This window comes from Larus michahellis, chromosome 2 (genome assembly GCF_964199755.1).
Source record: "Larus michahellis chromosome 2, bLarMic1.1, whole genome shotgun sequence".
Classification (NCBI taxonomy): Eukaryota; Metazoa; Chordata; class Aves; order Charadriiformes; family Laridae; genus Larus; species Larus michahellis.
This window is the reverse complement of record NC_133897.1, coordinates 165358488-165381017: the sequence shown is the minus strand read 5'-3', so window position 1 is coordinate 165381017 and position 22530 is coordinate 165358488. Positions and strand designations below refer to the sequence as shown.

The window sequence follows — 22530 nt, the reverse complement described above, 5'->3', positions numbered from 1 at the left end:
AGCCTGACTTTACACCAACAGCGCAGTCATCAGAGGTGACAACTGAATCTCTACAGGGAGAGAAGGCTCTTCTACGCACCAGAGCTGTTGTCTCGCAGCGTTTTGGTTCACTTGGTAGACTATGGCTTATCAATAACACATCTCAACTTTAAGATATAGCAAGCAAATGCAAAAGGAGGCTTTGGGTAACTAACTTTACTACCCATTGCTGAAACAATTGCTCAGTTTGCCTGCCCATACACTGTTCAGGTGAGGAGTCTGCCATCTGTCAGACGGGTTCAGGAGGGAATTCTCCCACCAGCAAACGAATTTTTCCTGTGCTGTTTTATTTTGACTTGCACGTGTACCAGCTTCCCACCGGGAATCCTCTCTAACCCCACTCAGTAGTTTTCCACTTGAGTAACCAACTAAATTCTAATGTGACGATATCACTGTTTACATACTTATGATAAAGAAAAGTCATACACTTCACTTAATAAATTATAACTATTTTGAATTCTGCGTAACTGTATATAAAACACGTATGATGATTTTATAAACTGCTAGCTTACACTGGGAATGCAATTTATAAGAGCCCTGGCACTTAGGTTACGGAAGTAGTCCTATAGCATGACTTCTCCAGCAAGAGAAGCAGCAGGTTGTGCTGGTGTTGATGGTTCCTACCATTATACAATCTGTGGGAATTGCTCGTGTTTCGCTTGAAAGTTATCCCTTTCCTGTTTACTTGGAGGAGCACTGAAAGCTTTTTAGAAATTCTTCCATTTTTCTTGGCATGGGGCTATTAATTCTTGTATAGATTTTTATCGTGGCCTCTTTTTCTAAAGATAGATATTTTGACCTCTAAAGAGTAGTTCAATAAAAAAAAGTCAAAGTGGTTTGTGTAAAGCAGGATCTCCAAACATAATGTTCATGGGTTTTCAAGTGTCCTTTTTACCCTTCCATAAAAGCTCCATCCCGAGCTCCGCTCTGAAACCATTGAGATTCGTGTCTTTTTCAAAGTAAGCCATTTTCAATGTAAATATTTGGATTTAGGCTTTTATTTATAATACTTCGATGTTAGGAGGATCACCCTTTTCAATGCATGAATATAAAGCCTTCTCAAGAAAGCATTTGAGTCTCTCTCCTCTGACTCAGACATGGAAAGATAAGGCTCTCTGATTGTAGGCATGTAACAGAGGTTGGGTAAAAAACCCTTTTTATCCTTCCTTTTACTGGCTTGTAAAATCAAACCAGAATGCAGACCTTAATCTGATTGCGAGTTATTACATCCAGAGTTGACCTTGAGTGTACTGAAGTCAAAGTCGTGCTGGCAGTAAAAATCACTTTGTTTTTTAATAACCTTAGGACATTTTTATGACAGTTGGTTAAGTGTGGCTATAAAGCATAAAAAAATACCTATCTTTCCGATTTAGAAATGTGCAGTTTTTACAGTTGAAGGAAAAATATTTGTAAACAGGTTTTAATTCTCTGCAGAAGTCATCATTTTGAATGGATTAAGTGCTTCCAGAATTTTTTTTGTTAAAATTTTTATACGCCACTGAGAAGTGCCGTTGTAGATTGGAGACAAAGTGGTGGCCACAAGGACAGAGGGACGGTGAGCTGTGCAAGCCCCCGGTGTCCCTGGATATACACTCCCATTGCTTATCCCTGCTGTGTTAGCCTTTCCTTGTTTTCTGCTCGTAGTCTCCATTAAAATGAGTTGGTTGTCTCAGTGGATGTTGGAATATTAAAAGAGAGTCTCTTAATTGTATCCAGTTTACTTACATCTATCTATTTAAGGTTGTTTATTCATATGAGATAGGATGATTCTTGTAACGCTAGTAATGAAGCTCTTGCTAGCCTTCATCCCCTGTGTTTATTTAAAGCAACTGTATGATTTATTGCAAAACCTTCCCCATGTCTCAAGTGTTGACTGATGGAGGAGCTCGATGGAGATGTCCCAGCTCATCATTCACAAGTCACAACATAATTCAGAAAACAAACGTCTGTTCTCAACATATGGCCCTCTTGCAGCGGTATGACATCAAATTATATCAGCTGTTGGTGATCGCTACAACAAAGATCAGTGGCGCTAGTTAAGCTACAGCTCTTAACTTTGTGTAAACCAGTCTCACTGCAGTGAGTTGGCATCACACAATAGCAACCTCTGCGGCTCAACGGGATGGCTCTGCGGAGGCAAAATGGCGTGACTGTTTACACATTGCTATTTCTTCCGTGTCCTGCAGAAAAATCATTCACCCTAAATGAATCACAACCTGCCTACCATTTAGATTTGCTTGCCTTGAACTAAATGTTTTCCTCTTTCCCGTCATTAATTTCTTTTGAAGCAGACCCCCCCCCATCTGTATGCCAGCTCCGGCAGTGATACGCGTAACCATCCTGGAGTGGGTGAGGTGCCAGTTAAACACAGGTGCCTGAACCTCCTCGCTTGGGAAGGCTGTTGAACTCGGTAAAGTTAAAAAGGATGGTTAAACCACAGGGAGGTGGAGGTTTTCTCAGCACTTTTATTTGGATTACTGGCTTGCTGACTTGCACCTTTGCTTAGGGTAGCACTGATTAAGAGAAGCTGAGTGGTGCAAATGAATGTTGAGGTGTGGAGGAATGGTGCTAACAACCACAGCTTCTTGAACAAGAGCTTTAAACTTAATGTGCTCCCCAGCTAAAACTTTAGTGTCAGCCAAGACATCGCCAAACAGTTGGAAAAGCTACGTAAGAGGTAGGGGTTTGAACCGTGATCCGTACAAACGCAACCCTTTCCTAGACATCTAAAACCTGCCGCGAAAGGAGTCAGTAGTTGTAGGGTAAGTGCCCATGCGGAGTGTTGGCCTCAGGTACAGGTTCGTAGCAAGGAAGGATGGCTAAAACACGATGCTTTCCCTTGTGGGCAGGGTGCTCATGGGCATGTGTGGTCCCAAAACACAGGTTGGGCAGTCTCAGAAGAGGCAAGCCTCTTCCAATAACTCTGTACTCGTCAAGGCCATTGTCACTGTTAACTTGTCACCGTTAACTTGTTCATTAGCCGAAGTTGAGTCAAATCACATAGATCTGCTTCAGACCTGGATTTGGAATCCTAATGGTGAATTTGGTTATTTATAGTGAGTTGTGGGCAAAAAATGTCATCTTTTCCTAGAATATTTCTGCATCACTGCGGAGGGCACCAGTCTCGGGAAAATGTGGTTTATCTCGTGGAAGAAGTCAGCATCGTTAGCTAAGATTTGATGGCACTTCAAACAGGAGATTAGACTTCCAAATTTGCAGCGTAGGCTATTTTGGGCAGGGATTGGTATAATCCTGCTTCAAAATGGATGCCTCAGCGGGCTGCCCTGGGAGCACAAGGTACAGGTTGATCTCAGCAGCAAAGGTCACATACTACTCACACGCACAGAATGGGATTTTGAATAATAAGTGGTTTTCCTTCCTAGGGTGAAGGCATTGAGTTTTGCAGTCTTGGCATCAGTTGGACTGCAAGAAATTGATTGTTTTGTTTTTAATGCTTTGCTAAGAAACGTGTCAAAAGTGGTTACCTGACCTGTGCTGATAAACTGGGAGGGAGACGGACCTCAAAGGGCTCCAGCGCAGCTGCTCTTCTGGGCCAGTCTGCCATCTGCAGGCCATTGCTCTCCGTGCTGGAGAGGTGGAGAGCAGGGCTTTGGGGCTTGCTTTCCTTCTCCAGAAATCATCATTTGTAACAAGTTTTTTCTCCTAGTTAAATCGTACATAATAAATCCGATTTTTCTTTCATTTGATCCTGTGAATAGTCACCTCAGTTCTGAACAAAAAGCAAAGATGCTTAGGGATAGCCAAGCCTTTTTAGCTGCTCGCTAAAGCTTAATGAATAATTGCTTTTTCTTTTGTTGTTGGTTGTTCAATTTTATAAGTAAACATTTTTGTGCTTAGAAATGGGACATTTCATATGACAGTCAAATTGTGTCCATCGTTCCCTGTCCATTAAATCTTTAGATCCGGTGGTGGTATTAGAAGAACAGTACTGCTATAATGTTCAACTCCTGTTGAATGTTAAAAGTTTTGCTGGGAAGGGGATATGTGTATCCGACAACCAGGCAGCTTTCCAAGCGTCCCAAAGGTCTTTGGATGTATAGTCCACAGATGGATAGAGGATGCAACAAAGATATCAGGCTTCTACACAGCAGACCTTGGCTGCTACTTTTTCACAGGGGTCGTCCCCACCAACAGACCCCATCAAAAAAAAATTCGGCAGACTCCGCAAAATTCAGCAAAAGTGTGATTTTTTTCGACAGTAGTAACTCATCTAGACTAGTGATTCCACTGTTAGATAATTTTTATTTTTTTATTATTTTTATTTCTGTAGCTTAAATATACCTATTGTTAGCTTGTTATTAGCCAGGTATTTTAAACTTAAACTATCTGTGCTTTCCTTGGCTGTTTTTTTAACCATTGATAAGAAATCTTAACTGAAATGTTCCATTTGGTAGGGAATTTGCTGTAGGTAAATTACTGATCGGTTTACAGTTTTCAAAGGTATAACAAAATTTCATGTATAAAGCGAAATTGTATGTGTGTACCGCATAACCTTTCAATCTTTTTTGTCTTTGTTTTAGGTCTTCCTGAACAGTACTACAGCCTCACTTGGTTCCTTAGCCCTATCCTGGGCTTGATCTTCACTCCGCTTATAGGTTCGGCTAGTGACCGCTGCACGCTCAGCTGGGGCCGCCGGCGGCCTTTTATTCTTGCTCTCTGCATCGGTGCCCTCTTTGGAGTTGCACTTTTCCTTAATGGCTCTGTTATAGGTAAATAAAGAGGAAATCACCCGCGCGTATCTCCTGCTAACATAACTGCTGTAAGGCTTTTATCTAGGAAGTAAAGATAACGATATGCAGTTGCTTTACCTTATGTTTAGTGTTAAAAATCAGTAGAAATGTCTGCAACGCTGCATTTGAGCTATCCATCTTGCATGTTTTTATTTGAAAGTTACGGCACTGTGCTGTGTTGTGCAATCATAGCTGTAACTGGTAATACAGTCTTAATACAGTGGTTGCCAGCATAATGTTTGCAGTCACTGAGACCAATTTGGTCGATCCTTGACATGGGAAAATTGTAGCAACCTGTTCACAGGGAAATGTTTCCTGTTGTGATCCATTTTCCCTTTAATGCATATCTGGCAACACATCCTGTTTCCAGCATTATTTCAAAAATTATCTTTTCACTTTTTCTGGTGCTTTTCTTAGACCTGGTATTGAAAAAGTCCAGAACACAGTTAATATTTGTTTATCAAAAGCTATGTGGGAAAATAATTTTTCCTGAGCCCCCATCAAAGCTGGTAAAAATAGTCTCCCTTGAACATAGTTTACTACCGAACTTAATCTACAATCTCCAATCTCTTTGTAAATTTAGTGTAGGAGAGGTGACAGCAAGTACATTTGGGGAAATGTTTACATCATGGTTGGACTGATGCAAATGAAAGGAACTTAGCACCTAATAATATCCTCTTGGCTCTCTTTTTTTTTTTTGGGTTAGATGTAGCTCTATTGTGAAAAAGTTTTACTAATTGAGGGAAACGAGCGGAACATTACCTTGGCTCGGCATGTGAGCTTTTTAAAGCCTGATCGGGGTGCCATATGATGGTTTTCAATTTTCTTGAAGCTGCAGTGGATAAACTGTTCAGATGAATGATGGTTAGCTTAGGGTTTGGTTTTTTTTTTTTTTTAATTTAAAGCAGTAAATATTAATTATTTGAATTGCTATCGTATGGTATCAATTGTATTTTGTAGTTGCGTCTCCAAGACTTACTTCTTCTTGTCCAGATGCACGCAGGATGTTAGACTGCAGCCCTATTACAAGATTTTAATTGATAGGAAGCTCTTACTTCCACACGGTGGTTTAGGTCAGTAGCCATTGATACTGGCAAGCAAAGCTCATACGCAGTGTATAGGTTTATTTTGAAGTATCTCACCTTCTAATAAATCGGCAGAAAATATTATCTTTGATTTTTCTCTAATTCTTTGTTACACGGCAATACAGTCTGTTGCGTAGCTTTCTAGAAAACCTGCACTTTCCAGATACCCCAGTGCTACTTTCCAGATATTCCAGTGCAATGAAACTTCTTTAAAACACAGAAGTTACTGCAATGTACTGTGAAAGTGAGCTGTATTCGTTATGCATCCGTTCCTGGGACGGGGATGTGGTAGATTTTGAATGAATACCCTCTTTTGAAAAGGGCTATAAACACGTCTGTGCCTCTTCCAAGGGAGCCTGGAGCAAACTCAACTGAAGTGAGAGCCATTCCGTGGTCTTCTGTAGATCCATTCCATATTAGAAGATAGAGATTTGCCACTAACATTCAATTTACATCAGCATCAGACAGCACTTGATCTATTTAGAGGAGATGCACAATATGATAAAGCAATATTAGTCTCTCGTTAATTGAACTTTTTGAAACGGTGGCTTGGAGAAACGGAGAAAAGGTATTGCTTACCAGTCTCTCGCAAAAGGAGGTGTCTAGCAGTTTGCAGGAAAAGGCCTCGTTTGTAACCAGATTTCCTTCTAGATGGACCCTGTATGCTCTCATGGTCTGTCTTCTTCCCATTTTCTGTTCACGCTTTCCTATCCTTAGTCTCCAGTTACTTGCAATCCTAATTTCAATTTGGGGCTACGGGAGATACTGCAAAAAACCTGAGGTGGTCATTGTATCATAGCCTTTTTCATAACCTGGCCTCTGGTAATAGGAGTCATCGGGAGGGGAACAAGGAGCACAGAGCATACTAAAAAAGAGGGGTTTTAATCTTAACAGTCATACAGCCGTGTCCCGGGGGATCTTGTTCCCTTGTTCTCTCCACTGTATGCACTCTTCAGGTTTCCAACAGATCGAAAGCGCTGACACTGTTGGTGTTTTACACTGTAAGGTTCAGCCGAGCGTAGAACACACATAAACGTCTTCAGCATTCAGAGGACTTGGTATAAATGAGGATTGAATGTGCAAGAATCATAGACCTTGAGATTTAGATGATTTTGCTGGCTTAGGCAGTTCGTCTCTTTCCCCAGTTCATTTTCATCAGTGACGCTAATGGTTTTATGAGTCTCTTGCATGTGTAATGTTAAAATCTCTCTGATTCAAGTAATTCATGCTTTTATCAATGGTTCATTTCATGATAAATTCTCAGCTATATACTAACGCTGCCTTTCAGCTCTGTAGGCAAAAAGCATTTCATGCCATGCTACCACCAGGAGCTGACTGATGGTTTTTGCAGTGCAAAATACCTTCATGTTGCTTCATCCTTAAAAGTTCTGCTTATAAAAGCGATCCAGAAAATATCAATGTTTAAGAAAAAAGCAGAGAGAGAGGTGAGAGGGTTAAATTTCACGTTATCCTGTTGTGCTGCGACCATTGTGTGTTAGGCATTACATGTTCAGGAATGCTGTCAGCAGTGCACTTACCTGTGTTTGTGACTGATAGATGAGGTACGGCAGTTCGGTTTTGGATGCTCTCCTCTCTCACCATGGCTGTCTTATAAAAACAGCCTTCAGCATTTGAAGGAAAATGCATGCGAGGAACACGAGATAATACCCAATGCTCTCAAAGGTTTAAGAGATACTTTAAAAAATAACATTTTGAAAAATAAATTTCAGTCTTACAAATGTAAAAACGTACTTTTCGTCCCAGACCTTCCATGAATCTGTGTGAATGAGTTAAAATTGCCATTTTACTCTGTAAAGGAATGTTTCCAGTGAGCGCATTGCCCACCTTTCTCTTAAGGAGTTAAGCGTGCTCTTAGTAGTTCTCCCTTTTTGAATGACATGCTCAGATTCCTCTTCCCTTATTCCTCAGGTCTGGCTATTGGCGACGTCCCAAACAAGCAGCCCATTGGTATAGTTCTCACGGTGCTTGGTGTTGTGGTGTTGGACTTTTGCGCTGATGCAACAGAAGGGCCGATTCGGGCCTACTTGTTGGATGTGGTGGACAGTGAAGAACAAGACATGGCCCTTAACATCCATGCGTTTTCAGCTGGTACGGAGTTAGTTGTTATGTTTTTGACAGCTGTCAAGTCTTCCTGATGACCAAGTTGTGACTGAATTGATTTTTCCTGAACTCACTTCTTGTTTTTTCTCTTGGTCTTTCTCTTTCGCAGGTCTTGGAGGAGCAATCGGTTATATGTTAGGAGGGCTGGACTGGACACAGACCTTCTTGGGTAGTATTTTTAAATCTCAAGAGCAAGTCCTTTTCTTCTTTGCAGCCATTATTTTCTCTGTCTCCGTTGCTCTCCACCTTTTTAGCATTGAAGAAGAGCAATATAACCCTCAGCAGGACAGGATTGATGACGAAGGAGACACACTTTCCAGTGTCAAATTAAGCGGTAGTCTCCCCCCTCTGAATCGACTGAATGTAATTAGTGAGGAAGAGCCGTATGGAGCCTCTATGTTCCACGACGAGGTTCAGTCAGAGCATGATCTCAATATGGAGTTCCTTGAGGTGAACATTGTAAGAAGCAAGAGTGACTCGGTTCTGCACATGCCCGATGCTACATTGGAAATTGAATCGGAGCTGCTTTTTCTGCATGACATCGAACCCTCCATTTTTCAGGATGCATCGTATCCAAACACTCCCCACAACACAAGCCAAGAGATCATGAAGTCCAAACTCAACCACCTGTCTGCTTTCCTCAGGGACAATGAGAAAGAGGAAGAAATGTTGCTCGATAATCGCTTAAATGAAGATAAAGTCCCAAACGTGAATGGCTCTCTACCAAAAGAGTTCCTCAATGGACACGCTAGAATAGGCATGAAGCAATCTAGTACTTCAAACTCCATGCGAAGGCGGAGGCACATGTTCTACCGTCAGCCATCTTACACCTTCTCGTACTATGGCAAAATAGGCTCTCACCGCTATCGCTTTCGCCGGGCCAATGCCATCGTCTTGATAAAGTCCTCACGCAGCATGAACGATATCTACGACATGCAGAAGCGGCAGCGACAGAGGTACAGACACAGGAATCAGAGTGGGACGACAAATTCAAGCGGAGACACAGAGAGCGAAGAGGGGGAAACTGAAACCACTGTTAGACTCTTGTGGTTGTCGATGCTAAAGATGCCAAAGGAGCTGCTGAGACTGTGCGTCTGTCACCTCTTAACTTGGTTTTCGATCATTGCTGAAGCTGTGTTCTACACGGATTTCATGGGACAGGTCATCTTTCAGGGCGATCCAAAGGTGAGAGAACGGTTTCATTGCCAGGCCTGCATCCAGTTACTCGTTTCTGAGATGTGCTCGTTACAAGAAAACGGCTTTGCGTTTGTGTTTGTTGCAGGCCCCTTCTAACTCGACTGAGTTACATGCCTATAATGCTGGAGTTCAGATGGGATGCTGGGGACTGGTAATTTATGCTGCTACTGCTGCCGTTTGTTCGGGTAAGAGACTCTGCACGACCAGACACCTCGTATACGTATTTGCAAGGGAAAAAAATAGTTTTGCTTCTGTGAGCATCCACCGCCTTGTTTGGGGCGAAGGATATTTTGGAAAAGCATTTCACGTGGTCGTAAGGAGAGAGGCTTCTTTAAGAATAAATATTAAAAAATTCCTCCAAACGTAGAGGCGGAAATATGAACAGATCGGTTAAGTGGCATAAAGCACAAAATGATACCAAAGGATATTGAACAGCATTTAGCTAGTCATCAGGAAATTAAATTAAGCTTGTTAGAAGTTTCAAGCATATGTAAGAGGGCTTTTGCAAAGACTATTTTTAAAATCAAAATTATAAATACATATTTCTGAAAGTCTCTTGCGTGCTTTCTAATAAAAAATAAACCGACTGCAGACATTTTAGGTTTGGAATATAGGCTCTGAAATTGAGAGCTTTTGCCAAGCTTAAATTCTGCCTTTTGCAGCGCGTGTGCAGGCACGTCTGCACCCATCAGTGTGGTGGGAACTGCCTCTTTGCTGAGACACGTCCAGTTGAAGTTCAGGTGGGCAGCTTGTTTCTGAACACAAACTGCAATGTGGCCATAAACATCAATTATCTGATCACTTTGTTTAGCAAATGGGCTCGCGTTAGAAACAGAATCTCCTCTCTGCTCAGAGTGTACCTGCATTGATAAAGTTAATAAACAGATAAAATTAATGAATGGAATGAGTGGACCATGATGCGTTTGAGTCTCAAAGCTCAAAGTTCTGCCTCAAGCTTGGAGCATGGTTTAGGCAAGTCTCTGAGCTCATTTGTTCCCCAGTTTCTGCAGTAGAAATACATCTTTTTCCCAATGAGCTGCGCCGCTAAGACAAGCCAAATGTGCGGTGAACGCCCTCCATAGTGTATCAAGCCGTCATGGCCACCTCCAAAACTTCACCAAGTAAACTGATATTTATGTTTTGTTCTTCATCTCTGCAGCCTTGTTGCAGAAATATTTGGACAACTATGACCTTAGTATAAAAGTGATCTACATCCTGGGCACGCTGGGTTTTTCCCTTGGCACTGCAGTGATGGCTATGTTCCCCAACGTCTACGTCACCATGATAATGATCAGCACTATGGGAATAGTCTCTATGAGTATCTCCTACTGCCCCTACGCGCTTTTGGGACAATACCATGATATTAAACAGGTACGTGGAATGTTTTGAGTATTTTAATCAAGGGAGAGCATTCACATTTGTCACCTGGTCTAGCGGGAGGTGTCCCTGCCCATGGCATTGGAACAAGATGGTGTTTAAGGTCCCTTCCAACCCAAACGGTTCTACGATCCTGTGATTTCTCTGAAGATCACAGTGGCAAAATGTATTTATTAAATCCCATTAATTGAGATACTTGCTTTGCTGGGATGTGTGCCAAAGCACAGGTTCGTCCTTGATAGTAAATAGCAAGAGCTGCCGCTTAAATCAGATGGTATTAGCATCGAGTTGGCTCAGTGGGGTCACGGCTGCTTTACCCTGTGCTGAGGTGTGAAAGGATTTGGGTGCATATGGTAGATGGAGAGAGATGAAATAATTATCGGAGTATTTATGATATACCTAGTTATTGCTACTGTTTGTGACGTGTTATGTTAGCATTACTCAGGTTCTTCGCAGTCTTAGATATTGAGGTGAGTCTGGAAATGCGGCTATAGATTCGGGGAGACGAAAGGCAAACTGATTCTGCTGGAAACAAGGACAGATTTACTCTCCCCTTTTTAGCACTGTTCCATTTGGATTACAGATTACAGGAGGATCATTTATTTTAGCATGTTTCTGCATTGGGATTGGGACGGAGATTCCTTTTTATAATCATAAAAATAATTTCCACCAACTGTTTCATGTAAATTTGTTTTACAAAACCTAATCTTGGAGCCAATTCGTGTTTGAGAGTGCCCCAGTAAACATCTGCCTCTTGGTGTAAGACGAGGAGGCACTTGATAAGTAGATAAGTAGTTGTCTGGAGTAACTGGGTCCAGTTCTGGGCTCCCCAGTTCAAGAGGGACAGGGAACTACTGGAGAGAGTCCAGTGGAGGGCTACGGAGATGACCAAGGGACTGGAGCACCTCCCTGATGAGGAAAGGCTGAGAGACCTGGGGCTGTTCAGCCTGGAGAAGAGAAGACAGAGGGGATCTCATCAATGCTGAGCAATATCTAAAGGGCAGGTGTCAAGAGGATGGGGCCAGACTCTTCTCAGTGGTGCCCAGTGACAGGACAAGGGGCAATGGGCACAAACTGGAACACAGGAAATTCCATCTCAACATGAGGAGAATCTTCTTTCCTTTGAGGGTGGCAGAGCCCTGGCACAGGCTGCCCAGAGAGGTGGTGGAGTCTCCTTCTCTGGAGACATTGCAAACCCACCTGGACGCGTTCCTGTGCAACCTGCTCTGGGTGACCCTGCTCTGGCAGGGGGTTGGACTCAATCTCTGAGGGTCCCTTCCAACCCCTACCATTCTGGGATTCTGTGCTAAGGAGGCTGTTGCTCTGGACTTGTATAGTCTTCATGATGCACAAGGATGGCGTGAAGTTGACCACATGGCTGAGAAACCAGAGGAAGATACTAGTGTTTGAATATTTGATTTCATCTGTTGTTTCACCTCCTAACGCATGTTTCTTCTCTTTTTCCAGTACATTCACCATAGCCCTGGGAATTCAAAGCGAGGATTTGGCATAGACTGCGCTATTCTGTCGTGTCAGGTTTACATCTCCCAGATCCTGGTGGCCTCTGCGCTCGGTGGTGTGGTGGATGCGGTTGGCACAGTCAGAGTCATTCCCATGGTGGCTTCAGTGGGATCCTTCCTGGGTTTTTTGACAGCTACCTTCTTGGTGATTTACCCCGAAGTCAACGAAGAGCCAAAGGAAGAACAGAAAGGACTAGGTCCTCCGGAAACAACCGAGGGCAACGGCACGAGCCCCGAGAAGCCGACGGTGCTGAAGCTCACGCGTAAAGGAGCTGCCGCGGCGGAGCCGGAGAGCGAGTCAGCCGTGTGAGGCCGTCGCTGCTTGTTCACCCACATTCCAGGGAGGGCAGGTGCAGGATCAAGGACTTTTTTCTCCCCCCCCCCCCCCCGCCCCCAGGGAAAAAAAAAATTAGGATCTTCACTACTTGTAGCTAAAATTACAGAAGAGAAGTTTCCTGCAAAAGTGTAAATGAAATTCTGTAGTCCTTAATATAGGCTTGAACAGGTAGCTACGATGCTAATTGCTTTCTCTACAACTTAGAAATGTCATTTCTGAACACTTTTTTATTAAGAATACATTTAGGTTTCGAATAAGTTTTATTAATCTGCATGAGACTCACCGTGTATACAATTAGCAGTTAGAAAAATTAAGTTTTCGGCTGTTTTTAAACTAACTGAAAATGGAAGCTATCTCGACTTGTAGTCTCTTGCTATTTTTTGTCTGAACATTTCAGATTCCACTGGTGTAATCAAATCCGTAGACATCTTGATCAACTTTTTTTTTTTCAGCGGCATGACATTCTTGGTCTGACAGCTACAGTTCTTTAACGTTAATTTTAGACTTTATGATTTTGCTAGTGCAATTACTAGGGAATAGTTTTATTTGCAATTACTTTCGAGGAGAAAAAAAAAAAAACCAAAAGCAAAAGCAATTACCGCGGTTTCTGAGAAACTGGCGTGAATCCTTTGAGAGTCATACTGTTCAACAGCTCCTCCCAAGTCTGCTGCGTGTCGGGAGAGGGTGACGCCGGGTGCCTGATGGGAACTGTAGGTGGAAGGAGCAGCAACTGGGAGAGGTGACCAGCACTGACAGGTTGGGGGTTTTTTTTATCACAAGTGCTGAATTTTTATGAATGTCGTTGGAATACGCTGTGACAATTTTTAGCTGGGAGTTTTGTGTGCTGGTGAACTTCGGGGTGGGGGGGTGGTTTCTTGGCATTTAAACCTGATCATCTCTGGATGAAGCTGCCGTGGAGAAAAGGCGTCTCTGGGGTCAGCTTCGTGGGGGGGGAGGGGGGTGGACATGCGGATTCTCTTTCGTTAGGGAAAGGAAGTCGTTGATTAATTGCACTTTTAATGATCCTTTAACCTCCTGGCTGGCAACGCAGCAGCCAAGGTAAAGGCACGGTGTCAGTACAACAAGGTAAACCGAAGGCCTACCTCCGTCACTTTATGGCATAGTCTGGGTGTATAAAAATCTGTGTCAGAAACAGTTTTTAGGCCTTAAAATGCAATCCACTAGCGTGTGTTGCTGTTCCGGTCCCCGCGTTGGAGGAATCGCAGGCTGGAGCTCTTCCGAGCTGCTGTCCCAATGTCATCGGCGCAACCTCCGTGCCCCCTGCCTCGATTCAGGACATAGCTGCAGCGCTAAGACGTTTTTCCGTGAAGAGCTTGGAAGAGTCGCGTTAACCCGATTTAAAATCCTGTTTTGGATGGCTAGGGGTGCGCCCCAGTCCACGGGCAGCCAAAGCTCAGAGATCCAGCAGCCGTTTAAAGAAACTTTGGAAACCAGCTTCCGTTTGTCGTCTCCTAAGAAGTCTTTGTGATGCTTTTTGCTCTTTTCGCGTGGACCTCCGGGCTGCGGTCCATCCGTGCGCTAAACCAGACAAATCACAGCTCGTTGTCAGATTTCTGCTGCCTCCAACTTCTCGTACTACAGTACTTTAAAAACGCATGCGGAAAACCATGCTGCAATACAGTCATTCAAAAGAAGAGTATATATTTCAAAGTGAAAAGCAGTTCTTAACAAATTACTTGAATTGTCGATGTATTTAAGGAACGTGTGTGTGGGTATGTCTGAAGCTAACGCGTGAGTCTCGGCCAGCGTCATCGACGAAGTCCTGGCGGCGCACGCGGGTTTGAGCTGCCGGCTTTCGGTGGGTGCCCACGTCCTGGGCCGTCGCGGGTGACAATGTTGTTTTTTCAGGCTGCTGAAATCGCCACGCACTAAAGTACGTGTAATCGCACAGGACTTAGTTGGGTTTGTTGGTTTTTTTTTTTTTCCAAGTGTCTCAAGAAAGCCTTTTTCTTTCTTTCTTTAAGGTGAATCTTCTTTTTTTTTTTTATTTAGGACACATACTGTGAACTGTGTTCAGGCAGGGGAATAATACTACTGAAGAATATGAGACCTTATGGAAGAAATCAGTTGTCAGAAATACTTTAACTGAACTTCTGCCGTGAATCTTATCATCTCAGTTACATTTAATATATTCTGGTGATGTTCGTGTATAACAGAGATGAGTGTTGTATTTCACCCGATAACTGGCATTCGTATAAAACACACACTGAGTTAGACATTTTAAAGTGGCTTTAATATTTTATTTTTAAAGCTCCTTGAAGACCCCGCTTTTGGTTAAACGGACGCTGTCGAGTAACTCCTTATTTTAATCTCTATTTCTGGAAAGGTTCTTCTGCAAGTTTAAAAAACTCCATCTTCTGGCCGGTGCCTTTTCCCCGCGAGCTTCCTGGATGCGGGTGGTTTCGAATCGCCGTTACTCCCCGTGGCACCTTCGAAAGCCGAGGTTTCTTTCGCAGCAGCAGCGAGCTGAGCGAGGTCAGGCCGCAAAGAGAAGCTGAAGCTCCCTCTCGCTTCACATCCAGCGGCGGGAACGCGAAGCCGTTTCGGGGTGAGCTCCCGCACGTTTATTCAGCTTTCTCAGTCAGGGGAAGGGTGAGGAAGCGAGGCAGGATGTTTGGAACCCAGAGGGTTTCAATCAAAAGCAGGGCAGGTCCGATTTTGTCCCAGCCAGCATTCGGCATAGCCTCATTTCTAAGAATTGGATGTTAAAATCCCTATTTGGAATTTGTTTGTGGAGCTGTTTCCTTACCGTTCGTAACGCACGAATATGCGCGCTGCCTTGTAGCAGGAAGCTCTATTTCACTCCCCTGCAAAGCCGAAGGAAATAATTATCCATTGTAAACGCGCCGAAGTGTTTGTAGTATTGCCAGAAGAATTAACTTGGGGGAGCCCCTGCCAACGTGTCTCCTCCTGTACCTCGGCCAGCCCGGGAAACCACCGCTGGCATCCACTCCGCTCGCCGTGAGGGCTCCTGAGAGCTTGTTCTTGAATTTGAGAGAGTTTTATTTCTGGCCCTAGCACTTCTCAGGGTGGAGTGGGCACTGATTTATTTCTGCACGTGTCCCTTACCTTATTTTTTGATGCAGAAATTGGTTTGGTTTGTTGTTTTTTTTGGTCACAATTGAAAGGTAAAAGCAGTAAGATTTGATGTGTTTGTTGCAGAAGTTGTGGGAAGAGAGAGTTTGAAGGGGCTTTATTTTATTCCCGGTGACAATAAGCATCATTTTTTGTCGGTCGGTATCGCTGTATGGTCAAATTCATCCCGCGTTCTCCATCCCTTTGGACCTTTCCTGCAGTTGGCCTGAGGTCGAGTGGTTTCGTTCTGTGTTGCTCTAGACTGTAATCAATTTTACCATCTTGCGCTGCAGTTCTGGTGCCGTGTAAACCTCGGACACGAGACCCCCGTTAGTGCTCGGACTCTCGAGTGCTGCAGTCGGGAAGCTGCACGTCTAGAAATATTTCACATCAGAGCAGAGAAGCTCCAGCTTTACCCGCTCGGAAAAGCGTAGCGTGGATTTGGCACCCTTGGATTATTGCAAGTGTCCGGTCGGATCTGCGCGGTTCTTGAATGGCAATTTCAGACTCCAGAAGCAATAATTTCGTAGGAATGTTTTTCTTCCTGCTGGTTAGATGACTTTCATAGAGATTTATTACCTAAATAGCCTTTTAATAACACAAATCTGGTCGTTTGCTAGCGCTGGCAGTGAGCAGTTATGGAAAGATGAGGGCTGTTCATCATCAGAAGAGAGGAAGCCAGTAAATCCAGCGGAGGTTAGTGCTCCTTGAAACACACAATGTCCTTTTCCCCTTTCACTTGGAGCCTTTTTCTACACTATGAAATATTCCCGGCGCGGCAGCTGCGCACGGAGCCTCCCGCTTTTCTCGCCCGCGATGAAACAGCCTTGCGTGAGGTTTTCCACGGAGGCGTGGAAGCGAGGGCTGAGCCTTTCTCGTTCCTCTCCCGTCTGGTCTGAATCCCATCCCATGTCCCGTCCGTCTCCCCCCCGCCCCAAGCACTTGGAATGACAGCGACAGTAACGAGTACCTCATTAAAAAACCTCAGTTCCATCGTTAGAAACGCGTCCGCCCGCCCTTGGTCTGCGGTGAGATGGCCTTCCTCCAATGTCCACCGTTAACGGCAGGATGTTCATGGCTACCAGTGAGGTCTCGTGGCCGTGTGCGTCGAGGCGACATTTACGAATAAAGTCACAGTTTTTTCCTGGGAGATCTCCCTCCATGTCTGGGCGGAAGGGGAGTTTTGGGGTGGGATCTCCCTTCCCAGAGGCATATGGCAGGGTCAGCGTTCGTTTTCGGTGGTCGCTCTTCAATAATTTTGCGTAGCCACCTCGCCGGGTTGTGCCACGCTCCGTCGGTTGGTCCCTGCGACCAACTGTAGGTCGGCCGCTGCGAGCTGGGGGTATTTTTGGGGTGCGCGTGTGTGTGGCTGTGTGTATATAATAGACGTTTATATACACGCTGCTCGGGCCAAAATATCTCCGGTGGTTGTGTGCTCATCGTCACTGTACTCAACAATACTTCAACTGAGTTCTTCCGCGTTTCCCTCAGGCGAGTCCGCTGCGAGACGAGCTCAGCTATAAATATGTATCTTATTTAAATGGATAAGTAAACTCCTGCATGATATTCCAAGCACATGTAGCAGCTTCGGCATCTGAAGTATCTATTGTGAAAGAGAAGTTGGTTTTATTTGCAGCTGTTTTGTCCTCGTTTTCCTTTCCGTAGGCCAAATAAATGTAACGAACACCAAATGTTGCACAGAAACGTTATTGGTGACTGTGTAGAAGAAATACCAAATTTTATTTTTCTTTGCGGAAACTTTATGGTTACAGAGAGTCCTCTAGCTGTTAATCCTTCCTTAAACGACAAAGCTGAACGTTTGTAAAGTGCATCGAAAAATGGTCATTTTTTGAAAAAGTTGGAGCTACCCAAAGTTTTCTGTTTCTCATGTTGCATCCGGAACGCGCCGTGGGCAGAGGCGAGCTGCCGAAGCTCGAATAGCAGACTGGTTTTCGAGGCCGAGCAGTCCCAGACAGTTCAAAAACTTGACTTAGATAATAACAAAAAGGCTCGATCGCCTTTTCCCAACGCCGCGCTGGCGTGTGCCGGGGCAGCGAGCTGCGCTCCTTACGACCCTCCAGTTTTTCCTGGCATTTAAATTAAGATCGGCTCCCGGAAAACCGATTTCGTGTGGTTCCTTGACCCACGGGAGCGCGGCTCACCTGCCTTTCTGCCTCGCCTCCCCTCGCCCCGGGGGTGCCCAGGGGGGATAAATACCTTCCCCCCCCCCCCCCCCGGCCCAGAAAAGACAGAGCACCTGGTGGAATTAAAAGGCTTTCGACGCCCTTGTGACCTGATGAATAAAGTTTTAGGGAAAACCCGGGACATGGTTCAATTTGACAGGCTCTGGCACGTTTTCTTCCTTAAATTGTGAAGTCGGGGGTGAAGCTGGAGGAGCGTTTCGCCAAACGAGGCGTCACCTCCCTTAGTCTGCACCGGCTCAGTCCTCGGCGGCAGCCGAATTGCAGTAAATAGCCCCCCCCCCCCAAAAAAAAAAAAAAAAAAACACACAACAGAAAGACTTTTCTCTCACCAAATTGGCAGTTCCTGACATTTCTTCTGATGTAACATGAACACTAAGCCCTTTTGGTAGCCAAATGACCAGCTTATTTTACAACGCCTCGTATTAATAGAAAGCTGCATATAGGCATCTCATAGTGGAAAAAAAAAAAAAAAGGAAAAAAAGAAAAAAAAAAAGAATATTTAGTTCCTTTGTGAACTGGCCGTATGACAACTACTTTTTTATCAACTTATTAAGTTGGGGCACTATAATAGCTCTTGCTGAGTTTAGCAATGTTTATAAGCATGTGTTAAACACATAATGTTAAGTTTTATGAGGAAAAAGGGATAAAGAAAAGTAATGTCACAGATGAATGTTTGAGTGCGTAGACGGCAAAATGTATGTATGGTTTTTTATTTCTACACTGTTGAGCTTATTTTCTGTTTTAAGGTTAAACAAAAAAAAAAAAACAAAACAAAAGATTTGTTGCATGAGAACTGTTTTATTGTGTTCTGCACTTTCTGTTCTTTTTGTATAATCTTGATTCGTTTTTCATTTATGCATAGAAATGGAAAAAAAAATCAATTTAGAAATATTCTACTCCACGAGACATTGTGTTCTGATCCGTTGTTCTGAAGTTCGATCTTAATAAACATTTCAGTAAGAGTTGAGAGACACGAAGTCATTTCTGTGGGACACTTGCGGGATCCATCCATCAGCCGTAATCCCCTTCCAGGAGAGGAGGAGGATGGAGCAGCCCTTCATGCGTCCCGGTGCTGCGGCAGGATACGGATTTGGGAGAGCCTTGGGAGGCAGAAACCTCCCTGGTGCTGGGGATCCTGATCCCCAGGGAGAAGGTGCTTCGCTGGGCTCGGGATACGGGAGACGCGACTCATCCCCCGGGAGCGGGACGCTGCCATCCCCGGCCGGGAGCAGCGGGGTGGGATCGGGGCTGGCTGGAGCGTGCCGAGGAAGGGGTGAGGCTGTTGTTCCCGTTAGACGCAGCCCTTAGGAAATAGCTCGCGGTGGCCTTGGACCTTGGAATGGCTGGGAACAGCCCGGAGAGGAGCCTGTCCCAGCGCCACCCCCGCTTCCCAGCCTGGACCGAGGATGGAACAACCAGCAAACCAGTATCTGCCCCCCCAGCCCCAGTCTGCCCCAGTGGGGTCAGTCCCATCATCCCTCCGGTGTTGCGGCAGCCGGGGTGGCTCCTCTCCCATCCTGGTGGCACTGCGGTCCCCGTGTCCGTGGCCAGCCCTCAGCGCTGGAAGGGGAGGTGATGCCGCCTGCTGCCATGCGCTGTCGCGTGGTAGTGACAGAGGAAGCCCGAGGGCTGCGTGTCGCCACTGCTGCTGCTGGACGCGGGCTCTTCTGGGCCCGGCAGGATCAAGCCCCACCGTGCGCCCTGTGGGGCTGCCCCCACGCGGGCACCGAGGCAGAGCTGAGACCTCCCACACGCCCAGGCCCCCACCGCCGCCCCCTCCCCAGCAGCCCCGGCCTCGCAGCGTGACACACTCGTGAGCACGGAGCTCACAGGGGACCTGGGATGGGCCTGGGGGGTGTCACCATCTCCCAGCTGAGGCCCATGCGCTGGGCAGGGGGGAGACACCTGCAAAGGAACCAGCTGCTGTGATCACAGAATCCCAGAATGGTCGGGGTTGGAAGGGACCTCTGGAGATCACCCAGTCCAACCCCCTGCCAGAGCAGGGGCACCCAGTTCAGGTTGCACAGGAACGCGTCCAGGTGGGTTTGCAATGTCTCCAGAGAAGGAGACTCCACCACCTCTCTGGGCAGCCTGTGCCAGGGCTCTGCCACCCTCAAAGGAAAGAAGATTCTCCTCATGCTGAGATGGAATTTCCTGTGTTCCAGTTTGTGCCCGTTGCCCCTTGTCCTGTCACTGGGCACCACTGAGAAGGGTCTGGCCCCATCCTCTTGACACCCGCCCTTTAGCTATTGCTCAGCATTGATGAGATCCCCTCTGTCTTCTCTTCTCCAGGCTGAACAGCCCCAGGTCTCTCAGCCTTTCCTCATCAGGGAGGTGCTCCAGTCCCTTGGTCATCTCTAGCCCTCCACTGGACTCTCTCCAGTAGTTCCCTGTCCCTCTTGAACTGTGGAGCCCAGAACTGGACCCAGTTACTCCAGCTGTGGCCGCACCAGGGCAGAGTAGAGGGGGCCTCAAATCCTAGTGCTGGGGGTTGTGGGCAGCTGCCGCTCCAGCTCCCAGCCCCAAACGGGCAGCGTTTGCCTCCTTTTCCGGGCCTGGAGAGCTGCACTGGCGCCAGTGGAGATCCCTCTGTGTCCTGACACCTGGGGTGGCGCAAAGGCCACGCACCCGCTGCCGCGAGCAGGGGACCCGTGCCAAGGAGTGGGGTAAAACACGATGGAGGGGGAGCCAGACGCCGCGGGCGAGGGGGAAGGAATTCTGCAGCTCCCATCCTACCTGGGCCCCCAAAGAGCAGCTGACCCTATGGCAGCCAGGACCCACCTCAGTGCCACCCACGGGGTGTGCTGGGTCCCTGGGCAGTCCCGGGGAGAGGGCTGGGAGTGGGGCAGCCGAAATGGGTACAGAAAGAGGTAAGTAATTCATGGCAGTGGGGCGAGGGTGGCTTTTTTGCTTCATTCACTCTAAAAAGCTGACAGCGAAAGGCAGGATTCAGTGGGTACTGATGGAGAAAGGGGTCGAGCCCTACGAACAGACCCGCAGCAGCCCACGAACGCAGGCGGGGAGGCAGAGGAAGGGGCTGTCTCCTACCTACCATGGTCCCATCGGGAGACCACAGCCAGCATAAGACATTTCCAAACAGCTCCCATTGCCGCAGCCGGGTTATTTCTAGAAGCCAACCCTGCCATCCCTTGGTCTGAATCAGAGAGTAGCTCAAGTTGGAAGATACCCTTAAAGATAATCCAATCCAACTCCCCGCTCCTCGCAGGACTACCTAAAACTGAACCATATGACTAGGAGTGTCCTCCAGATGCTCCTTGAACTCTGACAGGCTTGGTGCCATGACCACCTCCTTGGGGAGCCTGTTCCAGTGACTGACCACTCTCTCAGTGAAGAACCTTTTCCTAATGTCCCATCTGAACTTGCCCCGATGCGGCTTCATTCCATTCCCTCGTGTCCTATCTCTGGTCACCAGAGAGAGGAGATCAGCACCCACCTCTGCTGCCCCCCTTGAGGAAGTTCTAGACTGCCATGAGGTCACCCCTCAGCCTTCTCTTCTCCAAGCTGAAGAAGTCAAGTCATCTCAGCCGCTCCTCCTAAGTCTTGCCCTCGAGGCCTTTCACCATCTTGGTCGCCCTCCTCTGGACACACTCTAAAAGTCTGATGTCCTTCTTATATCGAAGGGACAAAACTGCACACGGTACTGGAGGTGGGGCCACACCAGTGTGGTGTAGAGTGGGACAGTCACCTCCCTCGACTGGCTAGCTGTGCTGAGCTGACGCACCCCAGTTCACGGCTGGCCCCTTTGGCTGCCAGGGCACACTGCTGACTCGTAGTCACCTTGCCACCAACCCAAACCCCCAGATCTCTTTCCTGCTCTCTGTAGTCCTCTCATGTCACCTGTCCTTTTTCTTCCCATGTCCATACGCTTTCCTTTTCTGCTTAAGTTCTAGAAGATCCTCATTGGGTCAAGCCGGCCTTCTGCTCCCTTTGCTTGACTTCTGACACTTTGGAATGGCCTGCTCCTGCGCTCATAAGAGATGGCTCTTATAAAGTGACCAGCATTCCTGGACCCCAGTACCTTCAACAGCAGATTCCCAGCAGAACTTGCTAACCAGCGCCTTCAGCAGCCCAACGCCGGCTCACCCCATACACGGGCTCGAAGTTTCACTGGCAGTTTTTCTCCTGTCAACAGCAATTTGAAACTCAACTACTTCACGGTCACCGTGGCCGCAGCAGCCACCAGTCTTCACCCACGAGTCCCTCTGTCTTTGCAAACAACAAACCCAGGAGGAGACCTTTCCTATTCAGCTCCCTCAGTACCTGCACCAAGGCGTTCTCTTCAGCACGTTTCAGAAGTTTCCTGGACTTGTTTCATCTTCCCGGTTGACATCTGGGAAGTTAAAATTACCTGTAAGGACACGGGCAGTTGACCTAAAGATACCTCTTAATTCCTTGTAGAAGATAATTAATCCGTGTCGTCATCCTGGCTGGGCGGGAGGTCTCACGGCTGGCCGAGTAAACTCCGACATCATCCACTTTATTTGCTTTCCCTTCATCCGTACCCAGAGACTCAACCGTGTCGTTGCCAACTGCAAGCACCGTACAGTCCAACCCCTCCCTTACCCACCTCGCCTCGCCTCACCCCCGCCTCGCCTGCCCTGCCGGTCCCTCCTGGAGAGCCCAGAACCATCCATCTCAGCACCCCGGTCACAGGACTCATCCCACCAGGTTTCGCTTATCATCGAATCATAGAATAATTTAGGTTGGAAGAGACCTTTCAGATCAGTGAGTCCAACCATTAACCTAACACCGCCAAGTCCACCATTAAACCATGTCCCTCAG

General features: G+C 46.4%; 1 protein-coding gene across 6 annotated transcripts in view; it reads left to right on the top strand.

Moving 5' to 3' along the window:
* The window catches only part of SLC45A4 (solute carrier family 45 member 4), an 89466-nt gene extending 70770 nt beyond the window's left edge, over positions 1-18696 (top strand). For 3 of the 6 annotated variants that reach the window (XM_074577932.1, XM_074577931.1, XM_074577930.1), the window contains exons 3-8: positions 4581-4769; positions 7805-7984; positions 8106-9181; positions 9279-9378; positions 10353-10564; positions 12038-18696. In XM_074577932.1, the coding sequence (XP_074434033.1) occupies positions 4581-4769; positions 7805-7984; positions 8106-9181; positions 9279-9378; positions 10353-10564; positions 12038-12400 (2120 nt within the window). In that variant the 3' untranslated portion in view covers positions 12401-18696. The remainder of the gene's footprint in view (positions 1-4580; positions 4770-7804; positions 7985-8105; positions 9182-9278; positions 9379-10352; positions 10565-12037) is intronic. The other 3 variants (XR_012585818.1, XR_012585817.1, XM_074577933.1) reach the window with 3 other exon arrangements.
* Positions 18697-22530: the final 3834 nt, after the last annotated feature.